This window comes from Dermochelys coriacea, chromosome 14 (assembly GCF_009764565.3).
Source record: "Dermochelys coriacea isolate rDerCor1 chromosome 14, rDerCor1.pri.v4, whole genome shotgun sequence".
In the NCBI taxonomy this organism is placed as follows: domain Eukaryota; kingdom Metazoa; phylum Chordata; order Testudines; family Dermochelyidae; genus Dermochelys; species Dermochelys coriacea.
Window position 1 is genome coordinate 24,363,308 of NC_050081.1, and position 23,982 is coordinate 24,387,289.

A 23,982-nucleotide genomic window follows, 5' to 3' on the forward strand; every position below is an offset into this window, starting at 1 on the left:
GTAACAATCCCAGTCTTTTTTAAATCTCTCTTCATAGGAGAGTTATCTAGGCTCTCGATCATTCTCAGCACCCTTCTCTGACCCCCTTCCAGTTCTGCAATGTCCCTTTTGAGATGGGGTGTCCAGTGCTCTACACAGTACACCGATAAAGGGCCCCATTGATTATATAGAGGCATAACTCTGCTCTCTGTGTTGTTCTCCATCCTGTTCTCTATGCATCCTAACATCTCCTTTGACCATAGCTGCAGATTGATCAGAGACTTTTAATTGAACTGTATAGGCCCTTTGTAGATCGATCAATAAAGACACCTGCTCAGCCAAGAAAAGCAAACAATGTTAGGATGCTCAGGCAATGGGAGGGAAATAATACAGAGCATACAATAAAGCCTTTATACAAATCAATGGTGCATCTGGAAAATTCACCTGGGTAGAGGGGTCAGCACAAGACCCAGGCATTGCTCATGTTTCACAGCAGCCCTGAGGGGTCCCGGGAGTAGTTCTTACTCACCTGAGCTCACCTTGCTCACATGGGCAGTCTGTCTTCGATTTTTGAAGGCAGGACAGATTGTGACCCTGGCAGCAGTACAGGACTCGAATGCCCTCTCCTCAGACTGGGCTGGGAGCGGCGACCCCTGGGTTTCTTTCCATCACCACAGTTACAGGCAAACAACGAGGGGAGTTTGATCCAGTACTTTATTCATTGCATTAAGAAATCAGGCACCATCCGGCCAGAGCAACGTCCATCCCCCCAACAAGGCATTAGCAGGCACAGGAGTAAAATCAGGGCATGGGAGAGATTTAAGAGGAAGCCACCCTCAGCTTGTCACATCCCAGGTGGAGACTCCCCTATGGACAATCCAACCACTTCAGAATACACGTCGGATACCAGTAAATCAGCTTCTGGCTGAGCGCTCTGCCCATGGCAAGGATGGGTTGGGTGTCTGGCGCGCATGGCACTACCATCCTTTAGCAGGTAGTGCTCTGAGCCCGGGGAGCATCTCAACCCTCTTGGGTACCTCACCTCATCTGAATCTTCAAGAGATGACTGGCTGAGCTGCATTTGTTTCAGGCAAAACTGAGGGGACTCCCAGGAGGAGTCTCAGACAAGGAGGCTCCCGGACAAGGAGACTCCCTCACAGAGCCAGAGTCAGTGGAGCTGCACCTATGAATGTCAGTGGATCTGAGAATCTGGAGAGTCCCAGGCACCTTGGAGTACGAGGGATGTTAACCTGCCAGAGGATCTCCTTTGGGGTAGGGCTGAAATTTAAGGGGGAGGGGCAGGGCACGGGGTGGGAGTTAATCATTTTCATGCCAGCCAAGAAATGGCTCGGATTCCTTCAGGATCTGCTCATGGAACACTGAACAAATTCACCAGGGCCGCTCCCCAGAGCCAGGGTTGTATACTTTTTTATCTTGAATCTTGGGCTCCCTGTCCACACCTGCCACCCATATTCTCTATTTATATGAAACCCCAGGGCTCAAACCAGAGCAGCATTCTCCGGGATCTATTAACCCTAAGGTCCCAGAGCCCCTGCCCAGACCCAGCACTGCACTTGCTGCAAGATGGTGAATTTCAGTGCATTAACATTAATGCACCTGGATCCTTCCCTTTGCAGCTAAGGGCTAGACCCACGCACCGGACACTGGTGTCCATGGAAAGAACTTTTGTGTTGTGGCAGCTGGATTTATTTTTTGGTTGAATTGCTTTGGAAGCAGGCCTGGTTGGCTTAGCTCTATCAGCATTGTGGTAGGTAGAGGGCTCTGAAAGAGACTCTCCTCTTATCTCAGTTGAATAACATGCCCGATGGACTTGTTAGAAAACTGTCATCACCAGGAAAGAAAGTAGAGATATAAATGCGGTTAGTGCAAGAAACGCTCAGCATAGTCTGATCTCAGCACCCTGCCCCAGACTCAATGGGAAGCTGTCGCTGTGAGTGCAGAATGCCATGCATTGTGACAGGGCTGCACTGAACCCAGTGTGATCTTCTAATAGATGCTCCAGTTTCTTCTCCAGCTTAAGATCCCTTCATTTCATCAGCAGGGAACAAGTGTGTCAGCTTCTCAAGCAGCAGTCCTGCTCTGCGGCTGGGCCAGGGAAACGCAGGCTGTCCCCAGGGACTGGTGTCAGTTCTCATCGCTCCATTGCCTTGTAATGATACCTGGCTTTTATATGGCGCTTTTCACCAGAAGATCTCAAAAGCGTGTCACAATCTTCACTGTATTTATCCTCCCAACCCCCTTGTGAGGTAGGGCAGGAGGGGAATTGAGGCACTGAGAGGCTGAGTATCTTGCCCAAGATTGCACACAGAAGTTTGTAGCAGAGAAGAGAATTGGATCTCGGTCTGCAAAGCCCTAGGCTAGCACCCTAGTCCCTGGACCCTCAATGGCATTATGACAACATGCAGCAGCTAAGGGTCTTCCCCACAGATTTTAAGGTCCAAAAGGATTGTTCGGCTCACCAGAAGTGGTGGCAGTCTCATCACTTCTGACGTTTGAAACAAAATCATTAAGATTTGTGAAGATTAGAGGGATTCTGCAAAACACAACCTATGCCACACAGACTTTCATTCTTCTTTCTCCTAAGGAATTCAACTTGCTATCCAGGCTGAATGGCTGCATTTGGCTCAGAGAGGAGGGTTCTGGTTGCAAAGAAGAGCCAGACAGTGCCTTTTCCATGAGTTGCTGCCATTTAGTCTCGGATGAGTGTTGATCTACTTCAGAAACCATCCAGGGCCGTTACAACGCCACCTCACCAAAGCTAGAAGCGTCGGTGCGTGGCCATGTCCTTACACGGGAAAAAGAGTGGTCTGCATGCAGGTATTGGTTTACTCAATGCTATGCTTATGAGGCTAACCAGAGACACAATCCAATTGTGGTTGCTGAGTCTTCTCAGCTCCCATTGACTTCAGTGGAGTCAACAAAGCTCAGCTGCTTTGAAAATCAGGCGATTTATGCAAGCGTCTAACTACGAACTAGGTGACTATTTGTAAAAATCTTGTCCCTAGTATCCAAACCAAAGACCAATTGCGCCGTTGGATTTGCAGTTGGGACACTGTATTTTCAAGTTTTTTAAAACTAACTGGGCCCCACTGAAAAAAAGCAACTATAATATTAACCAAAAATATTTGGTAATGATTTCTGCTTTTGTAGGTAAATTTCCTAGGGTACATAACTATTAACAAGAGGAGTTCAATGGACTTGAGTTAAACAAGGCATCTCATTTACATTTGCTCTTGTTCTGCCCAGGTGGAATGTTTGAGATTTCTGCTGTGCTGGAATCCATATGACGGAGACAATCACTCCAAACCGAGATAAATATGCAGTTGGTGTAATGTAGCCTTGCAGTCAGAGACCTTGAGGAATGGAATTTCTTAGACAGTGTGTAAAATTGAACAGAGAAATGCTACTTCTGATGCTCAGTTGCTCTTCAGCTTGGCTGTTTAGGTAGAAATAAATATCACCCCACACTTCATCAGAAAGTCTTGAGTAAGCAACATATTGGAATGCCCTTTGGAGTAGCATCGCACACAGACACTCGTTTCATAGTGATAATTACGAGATGAACTTCATACACATCCCCATCTAAGTCCTTTCATTCTCAGCTGTGGATCATGCGTGTTTATCATGCTGGATGCATCCTCTGATGTCCAATGCAGGGTTGGCTAGAAAGAAATTATTCTGTTTGCCCTTGCAGAGCATTCTGAGTGCACTGTCTCCTCCAGATCCCATTGACATATCCTGGCACTATGGATCGTCTATATCTGAAGTGTACTTGGTCATCTTAGCCAGAGAGGGGTTGTAGCCATATGGCTGATGGAGAACAATCCAATCCCTTCCTAGCGTAGCCCTGTTTCCCCTATTAACACAGCACGTCCTGAACAGCTGAAATCCTTTCAGGCTATACCCTGTCAGACCTGTCCTGTGACTCTTACTGACACAAGTAGTGGCATTCAAATTCATGGGACTGCTCCCATGATAAGTCAGTCACCTGAGTAAAGGGTTACATTTTCTAGTGAAATCCCATTCATAGAATCATAGAAATGTAGAGCTGGAAGGGATCTTGAGAGGTCGTCCAGTCCAGCCCCCTAGACCATCCCAGACAGGTGTTCAGCAGTACAGGTGCCGGGTGTTGATGAACACAGTTCAAAGCTTTGTCCTCTATAGGACATGGTCAAGGTTTGCTCAATGTACAGTCAAGAGCAATATCTAGGGCTTGGGCCCAACCTGCTTGTCTCCATGCCAGTATTCTGCTCTCCTAGCACATAGCGTGAAATTTACTTGCCCACAGAGGACCTGCATGGGGGTGAATGTCACCTATGGGGAGAGGAGAAGGTCAAAGTTGGGGATCCACTAGGCATGTCTAAGAGCAGGATCAGGCCCTAATAATCTCATGGCAAATCCAGCCAGGCTGAAAGAGGCATTGCTTGCTACCCGCAAGTGCTGAGCCTCAGCAGCCCTCAGCGGTTAAAGAAGAATGACTTGATGTTCTGAAAGAAGCGTGACTTCTGTCTCTGCCGCTGCTTCTTCCGGATGACGGGGATCCAGACGAAGCCGCAAACCAGGAGCATCAGCCCCAGGGACAGAAAAGCTGGGCCGCACATTTTGTAAACATTCTTATTGATTGTTATGAAGCAGGACAGGCTGGTGACCACCACCCCAAAGAGGAAGATGGCGCCTCCGACAGAAACCACCACGATGGGCTTGTGGTAGATTTCCCACTTGTTCCTGGGTGCATTGGCCCAGACAGACTCACTCCTAGAGCTGATGCACAGCGTGCTGGCTGTGTTGCTAGTGATCAAATCCTTGGATTCAGGGGACTTTTCACTCCCATCCAGGCTCTTGGGGTGGGTTTCCATGGTGCTGGGCATTGCAGGTCGGGGGTTAATGCCTGAGAGGAATAGAAGAGGAAAACAGAGGGGATTAGCACTGCGGGGACTGACATTCATTCATAGGGTCATGCTGTTTGGAGGGGTCACTGATTAGGTGGGACCAAAGGTCACCCCAGAGCCAGAGCAGAGAGAGGCTCACGGGGTTGCAGCTGAGAGAGGACTGTATTGCTCCTGTGGGAACACCGCAGCTTAAAAATACCCCAGCTGGGCCCAGTTGTGCCCGGGCATTGAGCAGGCCCATAGGAACTCCCCACTCTGTGCCCCTGTGCATGGGTCCGACACAGTTTTTGCTCCATGGATCACAAGAACCCAGCTCCCATTGGGGCACCTCGGTGAAATGGCCAGTTTTCCAAGGGTGCTCAACACCAAGCAGCTCCCAGTGCTCTCGGTGGGAGCTGCTGGGCATTGAGCACTTTGGAAAATCTGGCCCTTTTGGGACCACCCCTAGGGCAAGGCTAATAGCACTAGCCAGCTGCCTCTGCCCTGCCTTTAGAGCAGCCAGCAGAGCTGACCAGGTACTGGGGCCAGTGTATGCCACATTCTCAGAGCAGGCATCAAAGGGCTGTGAGGAGCAGAGCTCTGGAAGGCCCGGTGGCCTGTGTCTCCTTTCTCATGCCCTGCACTTTCACCTGAATCCCTCTCTGCTTACACCAGAGTGAGAGAAGACCCTGCCCTTGAGATACAAGGACCCCAAAATGCTTCACCAGGGAATATGTCATTGTCCCCATTTAACTAATGGGGAAACTAAGGCACAGAGTGGGGTGATGGCTTGCCCAGGTCACCTGGCAACTCGGAGAGCAAGTTGGGAACGTGGTGCACATGCCAAGCTGCCCAGTCCAGTGCCCTACCCAGTGGGCCATGCTGCCTCCTCGCAAGCCGGGCATAGGTAGGTGGTCCTAACTGCCATGGCTTCCACAGACATGCTTGCCCCCACACGCCTTCTTAACCCAGAATGCACTGGGGCCTAGTGACAAGCTTTCCCCAGCCAGCACCCCAATCCAGCCTGGTTTGTTGCTGGGACCCACCCTGTTCAAATCTCCCAACAGTAGTCCCTTCATTGGACTAAACACTCCAGGCTAGACAAGGCCACCTGGGGAGAGAAAGATAAGAGACCAAACAGAGCAGTTGGTAGGACTGGGTCTAACTTCACCTTTGTGCTTTCTCCCTGCTTGTGCATCTGGGCGGCAGCTGGCCACAGTCAGTCCCAGAACGTGGGGCTTGTCAAGGCCACATGTAACGTTAGTTTAGGGAGGTAGAGTGTGGCCCAGCAGCTAGCATGGTAGGCTGGGATTCAGGACACTGGGCTAGGTTGTATTTCTGGCTCTGCCTGGGGCCTGCTGGGTGACCTTGGGCATGTTGCTTCCCCTATCCGTGCCTCAGTTTCCCAATCTGTACAATGGGGCTAATAATACTGGCCATCTTTGCAAAGGGCTTTGAGGTCACTAGAAGAAAAGTGCTAGATCAGGGCTAGGTGTTAATACGCAGCCTTTGATTTCCAGGAAGAGAGAGAGACATTTCTGGGCTGGTGAGTGGTTTGCGCTCCCCGAGGTGTTGTTAGCTGCAGGATCTGCTCACGTATGTGGAAAGGCTCCAATTCTAAGTAATCCACACAGTGAATTGCTCTCACTAGCATTGCTGGGGTCAGTGATGCTGCCTCCTCATGGGCCCCAGTGTTGCGGTTACTTTCTCACCAAATCAAGAAGGAAATCCATTTTCTCGGAAGGCCAGCAGCGTAATGCAGAGAAGCCATTAGGATAAGAGGGAAAGTGGTGGGGTTTCTATAATCTGCTATTTCCACTGGGCTCTGATTGGTTGCTGGCTGTTGCTGAAACACAGAAAGCAGGCAGATTAACCCCTCAGCGCTTGCTGTCAACCCTTTGGAAACTTCAGCTGGTGTGCAGCAGAAAATGCCAGATCCACCTGCCGTGGCCTACAGCCCAGAGAGCAGCAGATCACGGATGCCAGTCTAGCGATTTCATTCATCAGTGTCTCTGTGGAATAATTCCAGCCCAGCTGCAGGTGTAGTCTGGCTTATTTCACCTGGAGCGCAGGCATTTCAGCCATCACACCGGGGGCTGGATGACCCAGGAATGGCTGGGTGACACAGAGAATGATGCCAGCTTTGTGACTGTGGCCAGCCCCCTATCCATCTAAGGTTCAGGGCTTTGCAATTCTCCTGCAAGAGCAGAGGGAAGACAGAGTGCATAATGTGTGCAGGGAAATGCTCTGCTTTAGGGGTCTCCTGTAGCTATCTATTTAAGGGGCAAACCCAGAACCCTGCACTCAGGACTCAGCAGGCATCCAAAGGAAGAAATGGCATTTAACTGCTTTGGGCCCAAATCTCAAGACTCAGGCCCATGGCTAGTTTTAGGCACGTCAGTTACCCCAGTGTTTTCAATGGGCCGGTCATGTGTGAAGTGGAGCACCGTCATAAGGCTTTGCAGGGACGGTCCCATGTTTTTTAGTACAGCCCACAGTTATTTGCTCTGGGCAGGATTTGTGATCCTGAGCAGTAAACTTCTGAAAACTCTTCAGTCCTCATTTGACATATGCAGGATGATTAGCCTCATCTACATTCTTTGTTCATCTTTGGGGCTGCATAAAATTGCATCTCCTGGGTTTGACTGGGGTTGGGAGACATGGAAAACTGCCTTGTAAGTGCCCAGGACTGGATTGTGAGCTCTGGAAAGTCATTCCGGCCAGCTGTCAGTGAGATCAGAAGTGGGCTGAGACCTCAGAAAATTTCCCATTGCGAGGAATCAATGAGGGAGCTGGTGTTGTGTAAATGGAGTGCAGTTAGAGACGTTACCAAGCTGGCACAGCTGCTAAGAAAACCTGTCCATATTCTGGTGTAATGGACCAAATGGAGCAGCCAGTGCCCGATGCCAGTGGTCCTAAGGTTTCCCCCCTGCCCGTGTGTTCAGTTTATTGTGAACAGTGTCTTCCCTGCTCTGGCCATGGCCACTTTCCTTCTAGTGCACCAATTTGGAAAGGTGGAGGAATAATGCTGGGAACAATAGCTAGGATCCCCAATCAAGGGTCAGAGCCCCACTGTGCTAGGGGCTGTACAGACAAAGAACAAAGAAGACAGTCCCTGCCCTGAAAGCTCCCCATCTACATGCCAGACAGGATGTAACAGGTGGACAAAATAGACCCAGAGGGTGGGGAAAGGCTGAGGAAACATTGTGAGAAAAAAGCAGAATCACAAAATGGATCACATCTCTGTCTGGGAGTCTGAAAGAGGCTTGCCAGATCTGATGCAAATAAGTGACTGTCCTGGATTCTCACAAGCCCCCACCCTCATTACTTCATCCCCACTAGAGCTGGGTGACTAATCAGTCCCTGGCAGTTCAAAAAACAAAACTTGGTTCGATCCAAAGGGAAATAAAACATTCCAAAACATTTCAGTGAATCGAGAATCAACAAGAATTTACCTTTATTTAAGTTTCTGGGCACTTTTTTCACGTAAACACAAAGGAAATAAAGGGCTCGATTCACAGAATGGAGGAGGAGGAGTTGGTGATGATTACAGGATTAGAAAACATCTTATAGTGATGGACTCAGGGAACTCAATCTGTTTAGCTTAACAAAAAGAAGGTTAAGGGGTGACTTGATTGCTGTCTGTAAGCACCTGCCTGGGGAATAAATATTTGATAGTGGGCTCTCAGTCTAGCAGAGAAAGTCATGACATGATTCAAGGGCTGGAAGTTGAAGACAGACAAATTTGGACTGGAAATAAGACCTACATTTTGAACAGGGAGAGGAATTAATCACTGGAACAATTAACATAGGATTGTGGTAGATTCTCTATCACTGGCAATTTTTAAATCAAGACTGGGTGTTTTCCTTAAAGCTCTGCTCTGGGAATGATTGTGGGGCAGGCCTCTGGCCTGTCAGATTAGCTGACCCTAGTGGTCCCTTCTGGCCCTGGGATCTCTGACCCATATAACTGCCAGCCCAGTAATTAGGCTGCTGCCCTGCAGTGGGTTCAGTCCCTCCACTGCCTGCCATGGAAGAGGAATCTGAACTCGGGCTTTCTGCATTACAAGAGATGCCCCAGTCGCTGGCCTATGGGATGGTCTGGGAAGAGTCTCTCTGCTGGTGAAGCTGTTCCATTGTGTCGGTAATATTTGAATAGTCACTGGGGCAGGCAAAACAGATGCTGATTCTATAGCACCGTGGGAAGAGCATGTGCTTATACCAGGAGCCACCCCAGTCCAGCTCCCTTTGTACTTCAAGCAAAGGAGGGAATGCACTAGTGTGTCCCAGACCCCAGTTATGGGCCCTAGTGACAGGGCTAGGGTGGGTGGAGGCAAGTGGGGCCCCCTCAAGGTGTTGGAAATCCTGAACGATTGTTTGTGCAGAAACTATTTGGCAGATTCATGTCGTATTTGTGAATAGTGCCGGGGCAACGAAACGGTATTTTTGGCAAATAAAAAATGTGTCCCAGCTGTAAATCCAGCCCCTCTCTTCTCCTCGGCAGACTCCCCGTAGTAGTCAGTCAGGGCTGCTGGGGCTGTGTCCCTTCCAAATAACCACCCCTCAAGAGGGCTGAGGTGGATGGGTGGGTGGGTGGCTGGCTGGCTTCAGGGGGCCCATTCCTCCTGACATAACCATCCCCCGGCTGAGGAGGAGAGACTTGCCCCGGCTGCACTGGGAGCCAGTGTTGGAGCTGGGAATGGATCCCCAGGGCCAGAACCGCTTTGCTGAGAGCACAGCGGGTGGAAGGCAGCATTGTGCATCTGAGACCAAGCTGGCTAGGGCCTTGGGCAGTGCCACAGCCACCCAGGATGGGCCAGAGTTGGTCAGGAGGGCCAGGAGCTGTGGAGAGCCCCAGGGGAAGCTGCTTGGGGGCTGGGGGAAGCGGGAAGTTCCCTGGCACTTGGTTGCGCTGAGCACGGCACAGGCCCCACAGCTGGGGTGCGTGGCTCACAGCCTTTAGCGGTGCTGCCATCTCAGCACTGCAAGGCCCAATGCCCTGACAGGATGGCCAGCACCTCACGCTGTGCAAAGAGATCAGCTTTCCCCCTTTCCAGCCAGCCCCTGCCCTGCCCCTGAGTGCTCTGCAAATGAGTCCCTGGTGTCACGGTGTGACTCCTGGGCCTGGTCGCCACGCACGGGTGATGAGCCTGCTACAGCCTGGCTAACAGAGCCAGGACTTTTAGCTCAGGTAGTAGAGGCCTGTGCATTGCAATCGAGAGGACTCAGGTTCAATCCCCACTGCTGCTGACACAGGGACAGTTGCATGCCCCCGCTGCCCTTAGAAAGATCAATGCCCACGGCTGGAAAAGACCAGCAAGTCCCCAGAGGGAGCAGCATTGTCCCCCCCCCATTGCCCACTCTGCCTGTCCCTAGAGATAAGGCCTCTTCCAGGTCTTCTCCAGCCTAACGCTGCTTTCCAGCCAAAGGGGGGAACCAGGAGTCAAAAATGCCACATCCCCAACTCCAAAATCCCAGCAAGGTGCCTGGCTACCGGCAAGAGCCCTTAGCAGTTTGTCAAGAAATACCCAAGGCATCATTCTACTCTCGTGGCTGTGCTGCGTGGGACTCTGGGAAGGTCAATTATTTTGTGCAGGAAATTCCCAACATTTCCTGGTTTGTCTAAGTTTCCTGAGACATGGTTTTTGGGTTTTTTTTTTGTCCCCTCCACCGATTGCTAAGAAATTGAAATCAGATTTGGCTTCCGACTGCCAGGAAATCTAGAGATTCTCAGTAACAAAAAGAACAAAACTGACTAAGTCAGTAAACAAACGGAGAGCTGGTAAAAGTGGGAAATCCTTTTCAACAATACATATTTTGCTCCAGACTTCATTTCGAGGCTACTGGATCCCAAGTTATTACGCTCAACGCAGGAGCAACAGGATGAAATTCTCTGGTCTGGGTTATGCAGGAGGTCACATTAGATGCTCTAATGGTCCCTTCTGGCCTTGGAATCTGTGAATCTTGGAATCTCTCAATGCGCCATCTGGATTTATAGGCATCTTTGTGATTGATGGAAAGGAGGAATCTATATAGTGTGACGTGCGTGGGATCATAAAGAGAAAGTGTGTGGATCTCAAACTGCTCTGGAATGGCAGCTCTCCAGCCTATGGAGACGCCTCACTGTGTCCCCTGAATTCTCTGCCCTTTTCATGCGTGTAGAAGTTTTATGGTGCAGTTAACAAACAATGCCATTGCACCTGGGAATGATTCCTATTGTTCCTTAACATGTTTTCAGTAGATCTTGGAGCCCTAGGAAAACTGCAGAAGACTGGGAGAAAACTAATGTGCCAATTTTCAAAAAGAGTAAACGGTATGACCCCAGTAATTATAGACCTCTCAGCCTGACATCGATCCCAGGCAAGCTGAGAAGCTGCTGAGACAGGAGTTGAGAAATAAAGAATTAAAGGAGGGGAAGTTAATTAATGCAAATCAATATGGGTTTATGGAAAATAGATTCTGTCAAACTAACTTGATATCTGTTTTTGATGAAAGTACAAGTCTGGTTGATAAGGAAATAGCGTTGACATGATCGACTCAGATGTCTGTATGGTATTTGACTTGGTACCGCACGACATCTTGATAAAAAAACTAGAACGATATAAAATTAACATGGCACACGTTAAATGGATTAAAAGCTGGCTAACTCCAAATGTAACCGTAAATGGGGAATCATCACTGAGTGGGTGTGTTTCCAGTCGGGTCCAGCCAGTATCAGTTTGTGGCCCTACATTTACAATAACATTTTTATCAATGACCTGGAAGAAAACATAAAATCATCACCGATAAAGTTTGCAGATGACACAAAAATTGGGTGAGTGGCAAATAATAAAGAGGGCAGGTCACTGATAAACAGAGAGACCTGGATGACTTAGTAAACTGGGTGCAAGCAGACAGAATGCACTTTAATACAGTTACATGTAAAAGTATGCATCTAGGAACGAAGAAAGGCCATACTTACAGAATGAGGGACTCTATCCTGGGAAGCAGGGACTCTGAAAAAGATTTGGGTTTATGGTGGATAATCATCTGAACATGAGCTCTTAGTGTGACACTGTGGCCAAAAGGGCGAATGTGATCCTGGGATGCATAAACAGCAGAATCTCAGGAAGAAATAGAGCGGTTATTTTACCTCTGTATTTGGCACTGCTGCAAACGCTGCTAGAATCCTGTGTCCGGTTCTGGTGCCCACAATTCAAGAAGGATGTTGATAAATTGGAGAGGGGTCAGAGAATAGCCATGAGAATGATTAGAGGATTAGAAAACCTGCCTGGACTCAAGAAGTTCAATTTATTTGGCTTAACAAAGACAAGGTTAAGGGTTGACTTGATCACAATCTGTAAGTATCTGCATGGGGAGCAAATGTTTAATAATGGGCTCTTCAGTCTAGTGGAGAAAGGTCTAACATGATCCAATGCTGGAAGTTGAAGCTAGACAAATTCAGACTGGAAATAAGGCATACATTTTTAACAGTGAGAGTAATTAACCATTGGAACAATTTACCAAGGGTTATGATGGACTCACCATCACGAACAACTTTCAAACCAGGACTGGGTGTGTTTCTAAAAGCTCTGCTCTAGGAATTTCTTGGGGGCAATTCTCTGCCCAGGGCTATAAAGGAGGTCAGCCTAGATGATCACAATGGTCCCTTCTGGCCTTGGAATCTTTTAATCTCTTTGGGTTGTTGGCGACATCAAGGAATTTACCATAATTAACACCCTCCCCCCGGTTTTAGGAGTTTAGAGCTCCTATCATGGTGACTCTGTCCGTGTTTGGGTTTTCTATAGTCCCTTCACCACACAATCTAAGCACTAGTGAATGACACAGAAACTGGCTTGTTCCCCTTCTCTTTGTGCCAGAGGTGACATGATCCCAAGCTGGGCAAAATGAAATGTACAGACAAGGTACTTGGGAGCCCCACCTTCATCCACCCCAGTGAGCAGGTACATCAGTGAGATGACCACACATGGAGCGACAGGTTTGTTTTACCTCCAAGTGCAGCAGAACTTAAAGGAGCAAGCCAACCGGCCACTGACCTGAACTGGTGCTGAGAATGACTAGGAATAAAGCATCTGGGTGAAGGGCCACAGAGTGCATCTGATTATTGAAGGAATGAAGGTTTCAAAAAGTGAACTCACCACGGATGATCCCGGCACATGGGCACGACCCTCTCAGAAACAAGGAAACTGGCTACATTAACCATCTCCTCTACGCTCAGGGGGCAATCCAACAGTCAGCCCTCCCATCAGTGCCCCCAGGAGCAGATGTTGAAACACCCCAGGATTATTGAGCTTTGCATCACTTTGTGTTGATCCTTTTAGGGCAGGATCCTGCAGTCCGGCCCCAGGCAAAGCTCTTGCTGACTTCAGGAGGAGCTTTGCCTGCACAAGGCATGCAGGATGGAGCCCTTCAAAAGCAGTTCAGCACATTAAACCAACCATCCTGCCGCTCTGCTACTCCCCGTGTGTGACAAGGTCTCTGGTGTGGTGTGTGCTGGGAAGACGCAGGCTATTTAGACACCAAGACTCTGGCTACAGATGCAGAAATAGGGGAAACATACGGTACAAAGGGTTTTAAGCTGCCCAGGAGTGGTTCAATGAAAGATGGGGGGCCAGATTCTGATCTCCATTACACTGATGTAAATTTAAGTCACTGTTGAGATCCATGCAGAGTTATTCTGCTGGTGTAACTGATAGCTGGGTCTGGCCCTGTGGACTAGATCCTGTGATTGCAGGTTTTTAGCATCCTTTAGAGTCAGAGATAGTTTAGAGGGTTCCAGTAACTCGCCCAGTGTCACCTGCCCATTAAGCATCAGATCTGGGACCATTTGAATATCCCTTTTCGGTGCTTACTTTGCAAAATATAGATTCCTCCTCTCCAGAGACAAGAAACTCCCCAGCCCCTGAGTCCGGGGTTCAGTGATCACAGTTCCAACACGCATCTCCCCCCGCATCCACAGACCTCCGCAATCCCAACCTGCAGCCCCTTCCTATTCATGGTGCTCCTCAATCACTACACATAACCCCTTCTTATTCACACTGTCCCTCAATCCTGACTCGCAAGCTCCTCTTATTCATGGTGCTTCTAAATCCCAATGGTAAAAGATTCCTACTTACATGGCTAGCAGCTCAGGACCAGTTCCTCTGCCCCACACCTGGATAGAATTTGGAGTAAGTGGGTGTTATGATCTCCCAGCTCCAGCTAACTGTGCCCCACTCCTGACATTGTCTACAGGGCTGTGTTGAGTGGTTAATAACCAAGGGAGCATAGTCCAGCTCCGATGAGCTCACCAGCTATCAGCGAATGGCTTAACTCTTCCTTTCCCTGCCTCCAGGCCTTGAGAGCACAGGATTGGCTCCAGTGCAGGTGCTGGTGGGTTAATATAATTCTAGGCCTCAGTGGTGAGTCTAACTACATTGCAGGGGAGGAACTGTGGTCAGTGGCTAGAGAAGTGAATAGGGAAGCAGAATTCCTGGGTTCAGTGGCTGATTTAGTGTCTGAGACCTTCAGCAAATCACTGAAACCTTTCTGGGACTCAACTTCCCACCTCTAGAATGGGGACACTGCTACCCGCCAGCACAGGAAGCTGCAATTAACATCTGGAAAGGGATTGGAGATCTGTGACTGGCGGGCACTATGGATTACACAAGATAGGAACCATCAGTGCTTCATTCTTATGCCTGCACTGCCACAGGGCTGGGGCAGCTCTCACACACTGCCTTTCTCCTGCATGGACCCAGGGCCAGATTCTGACACCAGTTATCACAGTGTGAATCTAGAGTGACTCCATTCATTTCAGTGGAGTGAATCCAGATTTGCATTTTAGGCGGTGAGATCAGAATATGACCCCTGGGTCCTGCATCCTTGCTCTGGTTGTCCCAGCTCAGTCCCAATGGTTATCAGATAAAGGTCCAGTCCCTAAATGAATCTTGCTAAATTCTTGGCCTCAATGACATCATGTGGCAGTGAGTTCCACAGTCTGACTCATTGAGCTAGAAAGCATTTCCTTTGATCAGTGCTGAAGTCTCCACCTTTCACTTTCATGGACCGTCCCCGTGTCATTACAGTCAGAGATGGCACCCATTGCTACCCAGACCCAAGGCGCCAGGCTACCTCATGGGAGTGGAACTGTGAGGAGTTTAGGCTGAATGGAGGCTGAATCTCATGGGCCAGAACTGCCCCAGTGCTGCAAACATGAAGGATGGACTCCTCGCCTCACTGACGTTGATGACAAAACTCTCATAGATTCAGCAGGCCAGGATTTTCACCATGACTGAGGAACATTCTTCTGAATGTTTAGCCCAGTGCTCTGTGCCCTTCTGGCTCTGTTGGTTTCCACTCCCCACAAAGATCCTGGCACCACTTTACCCCAGGATCTTTACAGACACCCTGGATTTCTAGTGATTGTGTCGGATGTTCACATAAAGACTTGATTCCTAGAATTACCCTCCATCCAATCAGCGGACAGAAACAGGGTGGGCTGGGAGCTGTGCATACTGACTCCTTTCTGCTTAGAGGGATTTATGATCACTAGTGTAGTGGTGGCATCCAAAGGCCATGACCAGGATCAGGGCCCCATCGGGCCAGACACTGCACAAGGCCCTAGTGAGAGACAGTCCCTGCCCCAAGGAGCTCCCAGTCTGAGAAGCAATAACCACAGTGAGCAGCTGATGGAGGGGTCCCAGGCTGAACATTACTGGCCTGGGCTCCATGCAGGTCTCCATTGGCTTCGATGGAGAGTTGCCCACCAGGCCTTAGAACCCAGCGAACACAGAACATGACCCTGGAGCTGTCCCAGCCCCTGTGGGGTCCCGCTGGCACCTGGGTGTCACGATGGCCCCACCAGACCTGGGCCTTGCCTGGCCCGGGCTCTTCACGCCCCTGAGCCCCAGCCCAGGTGTCAAGGTTCCTTCCCCACTCTGAACTCTAGGGTACAGATGTGGGAACCTGCATGAAAAACCTCCTAAGCTTATTCTTACCAGCTTAGGTTAAAACTTCCCCAAGGTACAAACTATTTTACCTTTTGCCCTTGTACTTTATTGCTGCCACCACCAAGCGTCTAACAAATATATAACAGGGAAAGAGTCCGCTTGGAAACGTCTTTCCCCCCAAAAATTCTCCCAAACCCTACACCCCCTTTCCTGGGGAAGGCTTGATAAAAATCCTCACCAATTTGCATAGGTGACCACAGACCCAAACCCTTGGATCTAAAGAACAATAAAAAAAGCATTCAATTTCTTACAAGAAGAATTTTAATATAAGAAAAGGTAAAAAGAATCACCTCTGTAAAATCAGGATGGCAAATACCTTACAGGGTAATTAGATTCAAAACAGAGAATCCCTTGAGGCAAAACCTTAAGTTACAAAAAGACACAAAGACAGGAATATCCATTCTATTCAGCACAGTCTATTTTCTCAGCCATTTAAAGAAATCATAATCTAACGCATATCTAGCTAGATTACTTACTAAGTTCTAAGACTCCATTCCTGTTCTGTCCCCGACAAAAGCATCATACAGACAGACACCCCTTTGTTTCTCCCTCCCTCCAGCTTTGAAAGTATCTTGTCTCCTCATTAGTCATTGTGGTCAGGTGCCAGTGAGGTTATCTTAACTTCTTAACCATTTACAGGTGAAAGGGTTTTTCCTCTGGCCAGGAGGGATTTAAAGGTGTTTACCCTTCCCTTTATATCTATGACACCAGGTTTGCTCCCAGAGTCAGGGAGGTTTGTCGACCTGCCCCTCTCCCCTGGAGCTGACTGGCTCACTGCGAAGCCAGTGATGCCAGGCAGAGCTCATCTGAGCCGGACCTTGGAGGGGGCGACTGTGGTTATTACTGTAACCCGCCTCATGCCGGGAGGTGCTCTGGCCCTCCAGTGGTGCTGGGGCCACACAGAGAGGCTAACGAGCCTGTGACAGCCCAGCCTGACAGAGCTGGGCATTACGGCTCAGGCAGCAGAGGATCGTGAGTAGGCACAGAGGTGACAGGTACGATCCCTGCTGCCGATGCCCTTCCCAGGGACAACGTGCTACCTGAACCCACCCCAGGCAGAGCTCCCCCAAAGCGCTGAGCTCTCGATGTGCCCGGACTCCCGTCAGTGGCGCTTTTCCTGCGCTGCCTCTTCGGCTCTCCCCACAGCAGATGGTGGCTCTGCTCCCCAGAGCGCTTCACAGCGTGCCCAGCTTGGCTGCGCTGACCTGATGCCCCTGGCATGCTCTGCCCCAGCCACATAAAGCCCTTCAGAGCTGCCTCTCCTGGTGCTCAGAGGTGGAGCTGCTCAGTTACCCGGAGCTGGGAGAAGGGTCCTACCTTGCTCAGATTCAGGCCTTGACTCCATCAGCTCAGGCCCTGATTCCCCTCTGGCATACGTCGCGCTAACTCCAATCCCACAGGAGTGATCGGTTGGCGTTAGGAGGAGCCTGGCCTCAGCCCACCTAGGCCGGCTGGATTCTCCATCACTAGGTGTTGCTTTCTGAAAGACACGAGGTCAGGGCTGGATGCAGGGAACCCTGGGTGAGGGTCTCTGGCCTGTGCTCTGCCCAACACTGATCACCCGCTGCTCCCAGGGATATGAGGGAAGCTTGCAGCTCAGTGGCCTGGAGGATCAGCCCGAAGTGCTGCAACTGAAAGGCCACTGGGATTTGGGGGGCTCAGAGTTTTGCTTCAGCCAAAATGTCCCTCAACTGGGAAGTCCCTAAAGGGGAGGGTCAGCCCCCCACCCTAGGCCTCGAGATCATTCTCTCTCCTTCGCCGGGCCTGGCAATTGTTCTCTCTCCTGGGGACAGGACACAGTCAGGACCAGCTGCTTTGTTGCTGGCTTTAGGACAGTTCACCCCCTTGGCCAGGGAGAGCTCCCTGCTGCTGTTTCTTCACACGGCTTCCTCCTCTGGAGTGGTGCTGTCACCTTGTGGGCAGAGAGCTTTATTATTCTTTATTTATAGTAAGATGTGACCGAGGGGCCAAGCGACAACAGGACCCAGGCACTAGGTGCTGTACAGACAAACCCAGCACCAAGCCCCACTCTGGGACACAGTCGGGTGCTTGTGGATTTCAGGCACAGCATTGTGATGGTCGTCCCAGGGACTCTTATCATTTCACCATCAGGAAAAAAAACCCAAAGAACAAACTCAGCCCTTGGGGGTTTATTGCAGGGGCCTGGCTGGGGCAGGTAGGATTCACACAGAGACACCTCACGTTTGGGAACTTTATTAATGTCCTATGTTTCCAGCTGGAAGAATCATCAGCTATAAAGGAAAAGTAAATGACATGCCACAGCCATCCACACACACACACAAAGCCATGCACACAACCATGAAGACTTGCACTCACAAAAAGCATGCACAGAGGCACATGGAAATACACACCCACCCATGCACACACAAACGCATACAATGTAGCCACTATTTGAATTAATGGTTCTGGTTGAAGCCACAGTGAGTTCGGCTTCTGGTGTTAAAGTTTCAAGCTCAACAAGTTGACAGTCACCTTTAGTGATTTTCTGAGATTGGGAGGCTCTATGAATGCACAAAAAATGAGAACAGGGACCACAAACAAGTTTGGTGTCTCGTCTGCTCTAGAAGTTTTATTAAGCAAATGATGAAAGTTCCAATTACCAGCAAATGCATAAAATCTAAGGAAGTCCATGGAGTGCCTAAAACATATTCACACTCTGATCCCAAAGATCTTAGAGTCTGATGGATCTCCCAACAGGTAGTCATCTACAAAGGGATGGTTCCTGCTGAGGTCTTCCCTGCTGGGTCTTCCCCCTTTAGCCCAACCAGGGAACCTCTCTTACCTTGTTGTTTTGACCATGCCCATCACCTTATGCATATGTATGAGGGTCCCAACTCTCCTTTTTCCATATCTGTACTTGCACGTCGCGTAAAGGTTGGGTACCCTGCTTTGCAGAGGTTGTTCTCTTACTACCCCTTATTCTCATTAGCATCTATGCAAACCTGTGTCCATGGCAACCTGTGGTCAAAGCAGAACATCCAATGATGTAACAACCAGGTGTCTTGTGGTTCAGAATGGTACATGGCCATCCAGTTTTCTGGCACATCACCTATTGGCACATTCATTCCAGTAATCTTGTAACCTTCCTGGCATATGATTATTCTTAGATCACCCCCTTATGTCAAGCTTCCTTAAACCTAAGGGCTAGTGTGGCTTAGCTGAAATCTTACAGGCCTCAGCATGTAGGCCTCACATTACATCCTTGCTTTACATATATATCTAATACACACTCAGCACTCCTGAATACTTGTCAGTCTTATTATTCTATAATCCTATCCTGTTTATATCTATACTGATACATCCATATAGCCCACATTGATTACATAGGAAATGCCCATAGCCAAAGATAATACAGTGCTAAGTGAATGATAAAATGAACTAATTGACTACAACAATCATGTGCAAACTACCACACAAACATGCATGCATGCACACACAGAGAAAACCATGCCCATGTGGCCACATGAATATGTACATACATACATGCACACACAAATATACACAACCCAACATATACAAACCCACACCCACACACACCCTGACATACACACTCAGCCATGCATGCTTTGTGCCACTCTGGCAATGCCAAAGAGCTGGACACAGCTGAAATCAATGGCTCACAATTCAAAGCATCCCAGACACCCTGTTTCATCCGGCTTCACCAGCCTTGGGACAAACTTTCAGCCCAATGATCCGCTGACATGTGCAGTGCAAGGCTGAGGGCCAGGAAATGCCTTGGTTGGGCCAGGGAAGTGGGATTAGCCAGCCATTTCTAGCTCTTCAGCACCAGTGGGGAGGAGGGCCCATTGTGGGCTGCTTGGGGCTCATGGGGTGGTGTTGGAGATGAATGTATGGGTGAATACAGCCCTTACACAACTGCACAAGTTTCTGGCAAGGTGCCTGCACTGTGGCAGCTTTGAGGTATGAAGTCCCTTTAGCCAGTGATTCTGTTGTGTTTATTATTATTATTTATTATTTATTGTATTATGGTAACACCTGGGACCCCACTCCTGGACCTGGACCTTATGGTGTAAGGCGCTATATAAACACAGAACAAAATGTCCTTGCGCCCAAGAGCTTTGAATCTAAGATTACTGAATTCATTTACTATGTACTCTCTGTGATCTAAGGAAATTTGAAATGAAGCTTGTATTTTTCAAGTCAGCTTCAATGGACTGAGAGTAAAAAGGCGATGGGGAAAGCAGACAGGACCAACACATTCAATGATTTAGGAAATGCAAGACAGGCAGAGAAGGTAGCCTTGGGGTTAACATGACAGACAAGGACTAGGGTTGCCAACTATCTACTCACACAAAACTGAACACCCTTGGCCCACCCCTGCCCCGCCCCTCCTCAAAGGCCTCATCCATGCCCCCCCCTTCTCCGCCCTCTCCCCTCCCCACAGGTCACGTGCTCTCCTCATCTTCACTCACTCGCTCATTTTCACTGGAGGTGAGGGCTCCGTCTGGGAGTGTGGGTTCTGGGGTGGGGCCAGAAATGAGGGGTTTAGGATGAAGTGGAGGTTCCGGGCTGGGGCAGGGGTGGTGAGAGCTCCGGCTGTGGGTGTGGGCTCTGATTTGGGGCCAGGGATGAGCGGTTTGGGGTGCAGAAGGAGGCTCCGGGCTGGGACTGAGGGGTTTGGATGGCGGGAGGGGGATCAGGGCTGGGGCAGGTGGTTGGGGTACGGGGGAGGGAGGGAGGGCTCCATTTGGGGGTGTGGCTTCTGGGGTGAGGAACCTTTCTTCTGTCACAGGCCATTGACCCACATTAAAAAATCAATCACGGGCCACTCATCCACCCAGGGAGGCACGGAGACTGAGGGCTCCCTCCCACAGCAAGGTGAGCAGGTGCTCGTGGCTCCAACCTCGCAGGGTGGGGAGGGGAGGGCGCCGAGACTCAGGCTTCCACCCCCTGCAATGGGGCAAACTGGCACTTGCAGCGCCAGCCCCATGAGGGGGTGCTGCGGGCAGATGAAATGAATCCTGGGGTCAGATCCAGCCCATGGGCCATACGTTCCCCACTCCTGCCCTAGGCGTAAGAGCCAGAGGGGGGACATCCCGGCTGCTTCCCGTGAGCCGCGTGGCACAGAGGCTAGCAGGGAGCCTGCATGGGGCCGCCAACCAGACAGTCAACAGCGCTGACCGGAGCCACCAGGATCCCTTTTAGACCAGGTGTTCTGGTCAAAAATTGGACACTTGGTCACCCTAAGAAGGATCCAGCAGGCCTAGCTTCAAATCCCAGGGTCACCGTGGGTGAGTCATTTAACCTGAGTCTCTGCTCTCCATCGTCTTAATGCATAAAAATGGGGGTGACTCCTTCCTACTGTGTCAGGCCCAGAAATACCTTGGGGACGCGCAGCAGCAAGCAACAGGGGCAGCACTTGGACGGAAGGGGAAGGGGTGGTGAAAAGATATGCTGTTAAGATAAAGAGGCGTCTAAACTATGTTGACTGGCCTTAGTTTAAGAGGTAGGTAAAAAACCTCATTAGCCTCTAATGTGCTTTTCCCACTGGGGATGGCAACTGTCTACACGCAGATGTTTGCAGTGCTTTAGCTATCCTGGCACTGCCCTGTGGCAGAGATGCAGCTGTACGGGCATAGATGTACTTGAACAAGTGCAGCTATTCCTGTAAGGCAGGGGAATCAGCTATACTGGCATAAGGCAGTATAACGGCACCACACATGGGGATATATCAGCCAGAAATCTCTCCCCAAGTGACAGATATACTGACAGAAGGACAGGAGAGCAAGGACGAGCCAGGCCACTGAAATATGCAATGGCACTCACTGGCCCACTTGGTGGCACTGTTGCTCTATGAGGACTCTGGTAAAAAATGAGGCTTCATGATAGATAGGTGAATTCCCCCCTGTGCGAGAGCTGAAGTGGAGTTGAAGCGGTGCCCGCGCCTCGTGCTGGCCCTTTGCACCCAGGGGTGTTGTACCCCAGGTACAAGAGCTTACCCAGCCCCCCAGGCGGACTGCAAAGGGCAATGCTCATCAGCAAGTGTGTGCAGAACTCCCAAACCAGAGAAATGGCAGAGATCTCTTAATAAACTCCTGGTGATGGAGCCACTAGGTGTCCCCATCTCTGCACTGGGGGTGGGCTTTGCAGTACATTATACATCAGTTGCACCTGCTGCTCCCCAGCTGAGGCTGATCCCAAACAGTGGATGCAGCCAGCTCCCTGGGTGTTTGGCTCAGGCAATGGTGTGCGTCAGACACATGTTACGACAGAGAGAGGGAGCCCAGTGCAGCCAGCACCCTTCCTCCCTGCTGGACATTGCTGGGCCTGCCTGTGCCCTGGCTGACCTGGGAGGCAGTCACTTGCCTTAAGATCTGCAGGACAACAAGTCTCCGACCACCATATGGGCATCAGCTCTTAGCAGCAGCTGCTCTTGAACATGCTAGTCAGGTTGGAGGAATCGCTTTCCTGTGCAACATGACGGCCTCTGTGGGCTCAGGAATCCAGGTCACCAATTCCCTGTGGAAGGCAGGTCTCTTAGGTGGCGGCTATGGCATACGCAGGCATAGAGCCTAGCCTGGGCAACCTCCAGCAAAGATCTCGCTGTCTGGGGGGGACTCGAGCGGAGTCATTGCAGCTAGTGGTGCTCTGTAACTAGAGCGGCTCCAGATTTTTCAGCTGAAGCATTTTCCTATCCTTGAAGGTGACATTGTAGAAATCAGAATTTCCAGCATTTTTTTTTTAAATTTGATCAGGAAAATCAACCTCCCAAATTTTGTTTTGACTTAAAAAGTTTTATTTTGATTTTTGGAAACTGAAAAATACAGGGTTTTCTTTTAATTTCTTTCCAGGTTTCTTCCCCCCTCCTGTTTTTAATTCTTTGCTCTATTTTCCTACTGGAAAAAGGGGAGAAAAGATAAAAAAAAAATGCATATGAAAGCAGGGAAAACCCAAACGTTCTCCAAACCAAAAACAGAAATGAAAAGGAAACATTTTAATTTGCAACCCAGTGAAAATTCCTGTGGAACATCTGAGTTTTTGGGCTGAAAAATTTCAAAGGATAATTTTTCCTAAGAACTATTCTGTGGGAAATGTTTTGGGTTTCTGACCACTTCTATTAGTAACATATAGTTACTATGGTGACAATCATAAGAGAGAGAGAGAGAGATCTTCATCCATTCAGGTAGTCTGTGTTGCTCCTCCAAGAAATAAATTATCTGAGATCCAGAAGACTGGCTGAGAAATTTACAGACCTGGTATTTGAATGGCACCAGCCCAGGGCCTAGCTGCTCATCTAGAGCTGCCTCTGCAGTCCAGCCTGACCTGGATCAATGAGACGAACAGACAGTGAGGAATATGATTTAACTAGAGAAACCCAGAGTACCCCTGGCCATGCCACCACTCACATGTGGCTCTGCCATGGGACACTAGTGGGAATGTATCAAGAGAGCTGCAGCTGTGTGAGGAGGAGTTTGAGGGGAAGGGTACGGACTGACTGGTGAAACTTGGAGAGGCATCACAGACCCCTGCCCAGCCGCAGCACGGCTCACAATACCTGGTGCCCTGTCAACCCTTCGTGTGATTACGCTGGGAACAGAGCCTGAAACATAAGCCCTTGTGTCAGAGGCCCGGTATGAGGCCTGGGGTCTGAACTAAAGTAGTTAAAGTAAGTTGTGAGCAAGAGGCATGCCCTGCTCATAGAATCTGGCAAGAACAGGGCTGATACTGCAGAAACACACAGTGCTAGGCACAAGAAACACATTCCAGGAGGGTGGTCTCAGAATACCTCACTACCAACACATCCCTCAAAGATAACAGGAACACGCTGACCCATCCTAAAGATAAGGTCAGGATGACAGTGTGATGGATAGAGATGTTTTAATCGAACCAACATGTACAAGGTGATGGGTGGCACCTAAATACGTCAATGGGGCAATACGTAATTTGGTTGTATCAGTGTATAAAGAGAGAGGTATTTGGCCAGCTGAGCGGGGAATGGAAAGTCCTGCCAATCACTGAGCTGCGTCCATTGTCAAAATGTCCATACATGTCTTAGTATCCTTGTAGAGTCTGCCAGGTGCTATTACTGTGCTTTGCTGACATAAACCTGGCCTGACGCCTTCATCCCTTAATGGATCTTG

General features: G+C 49.6%; 1 protein-coding gene across 1 annotated transcript; it reads right to left on the minus strand.

The window, feature by feature from the left end:
• Positions 1 to 694: 694 nt before the first annotated feature.
• Positions 695 to 14,167, minus strand: PIRT (phosphoinositide interacting regulator of transient receptor potential channels). The gene is made up of 2 exons (XM_043497488.1): positions 13,985 to 14,167; positions 695 to 4,888 (listed from the first exon to the last, which is right to left on the minus strand). Exon 2 carries the CDS (start codon positions 4,866 to 4,868, stop codon positions 4,458 to 4,460), a length of 411 nt encoding a protein of 136 aa, XP_043353423.1. The 5' UTR covers positions 4,869 to 4,888; positions 13,985 to 14,167; the 3' UTR covers positions 695 to 4,457.
• Positions 14,168 to 23,982: the final 9,815 nt, after the last annotated feature.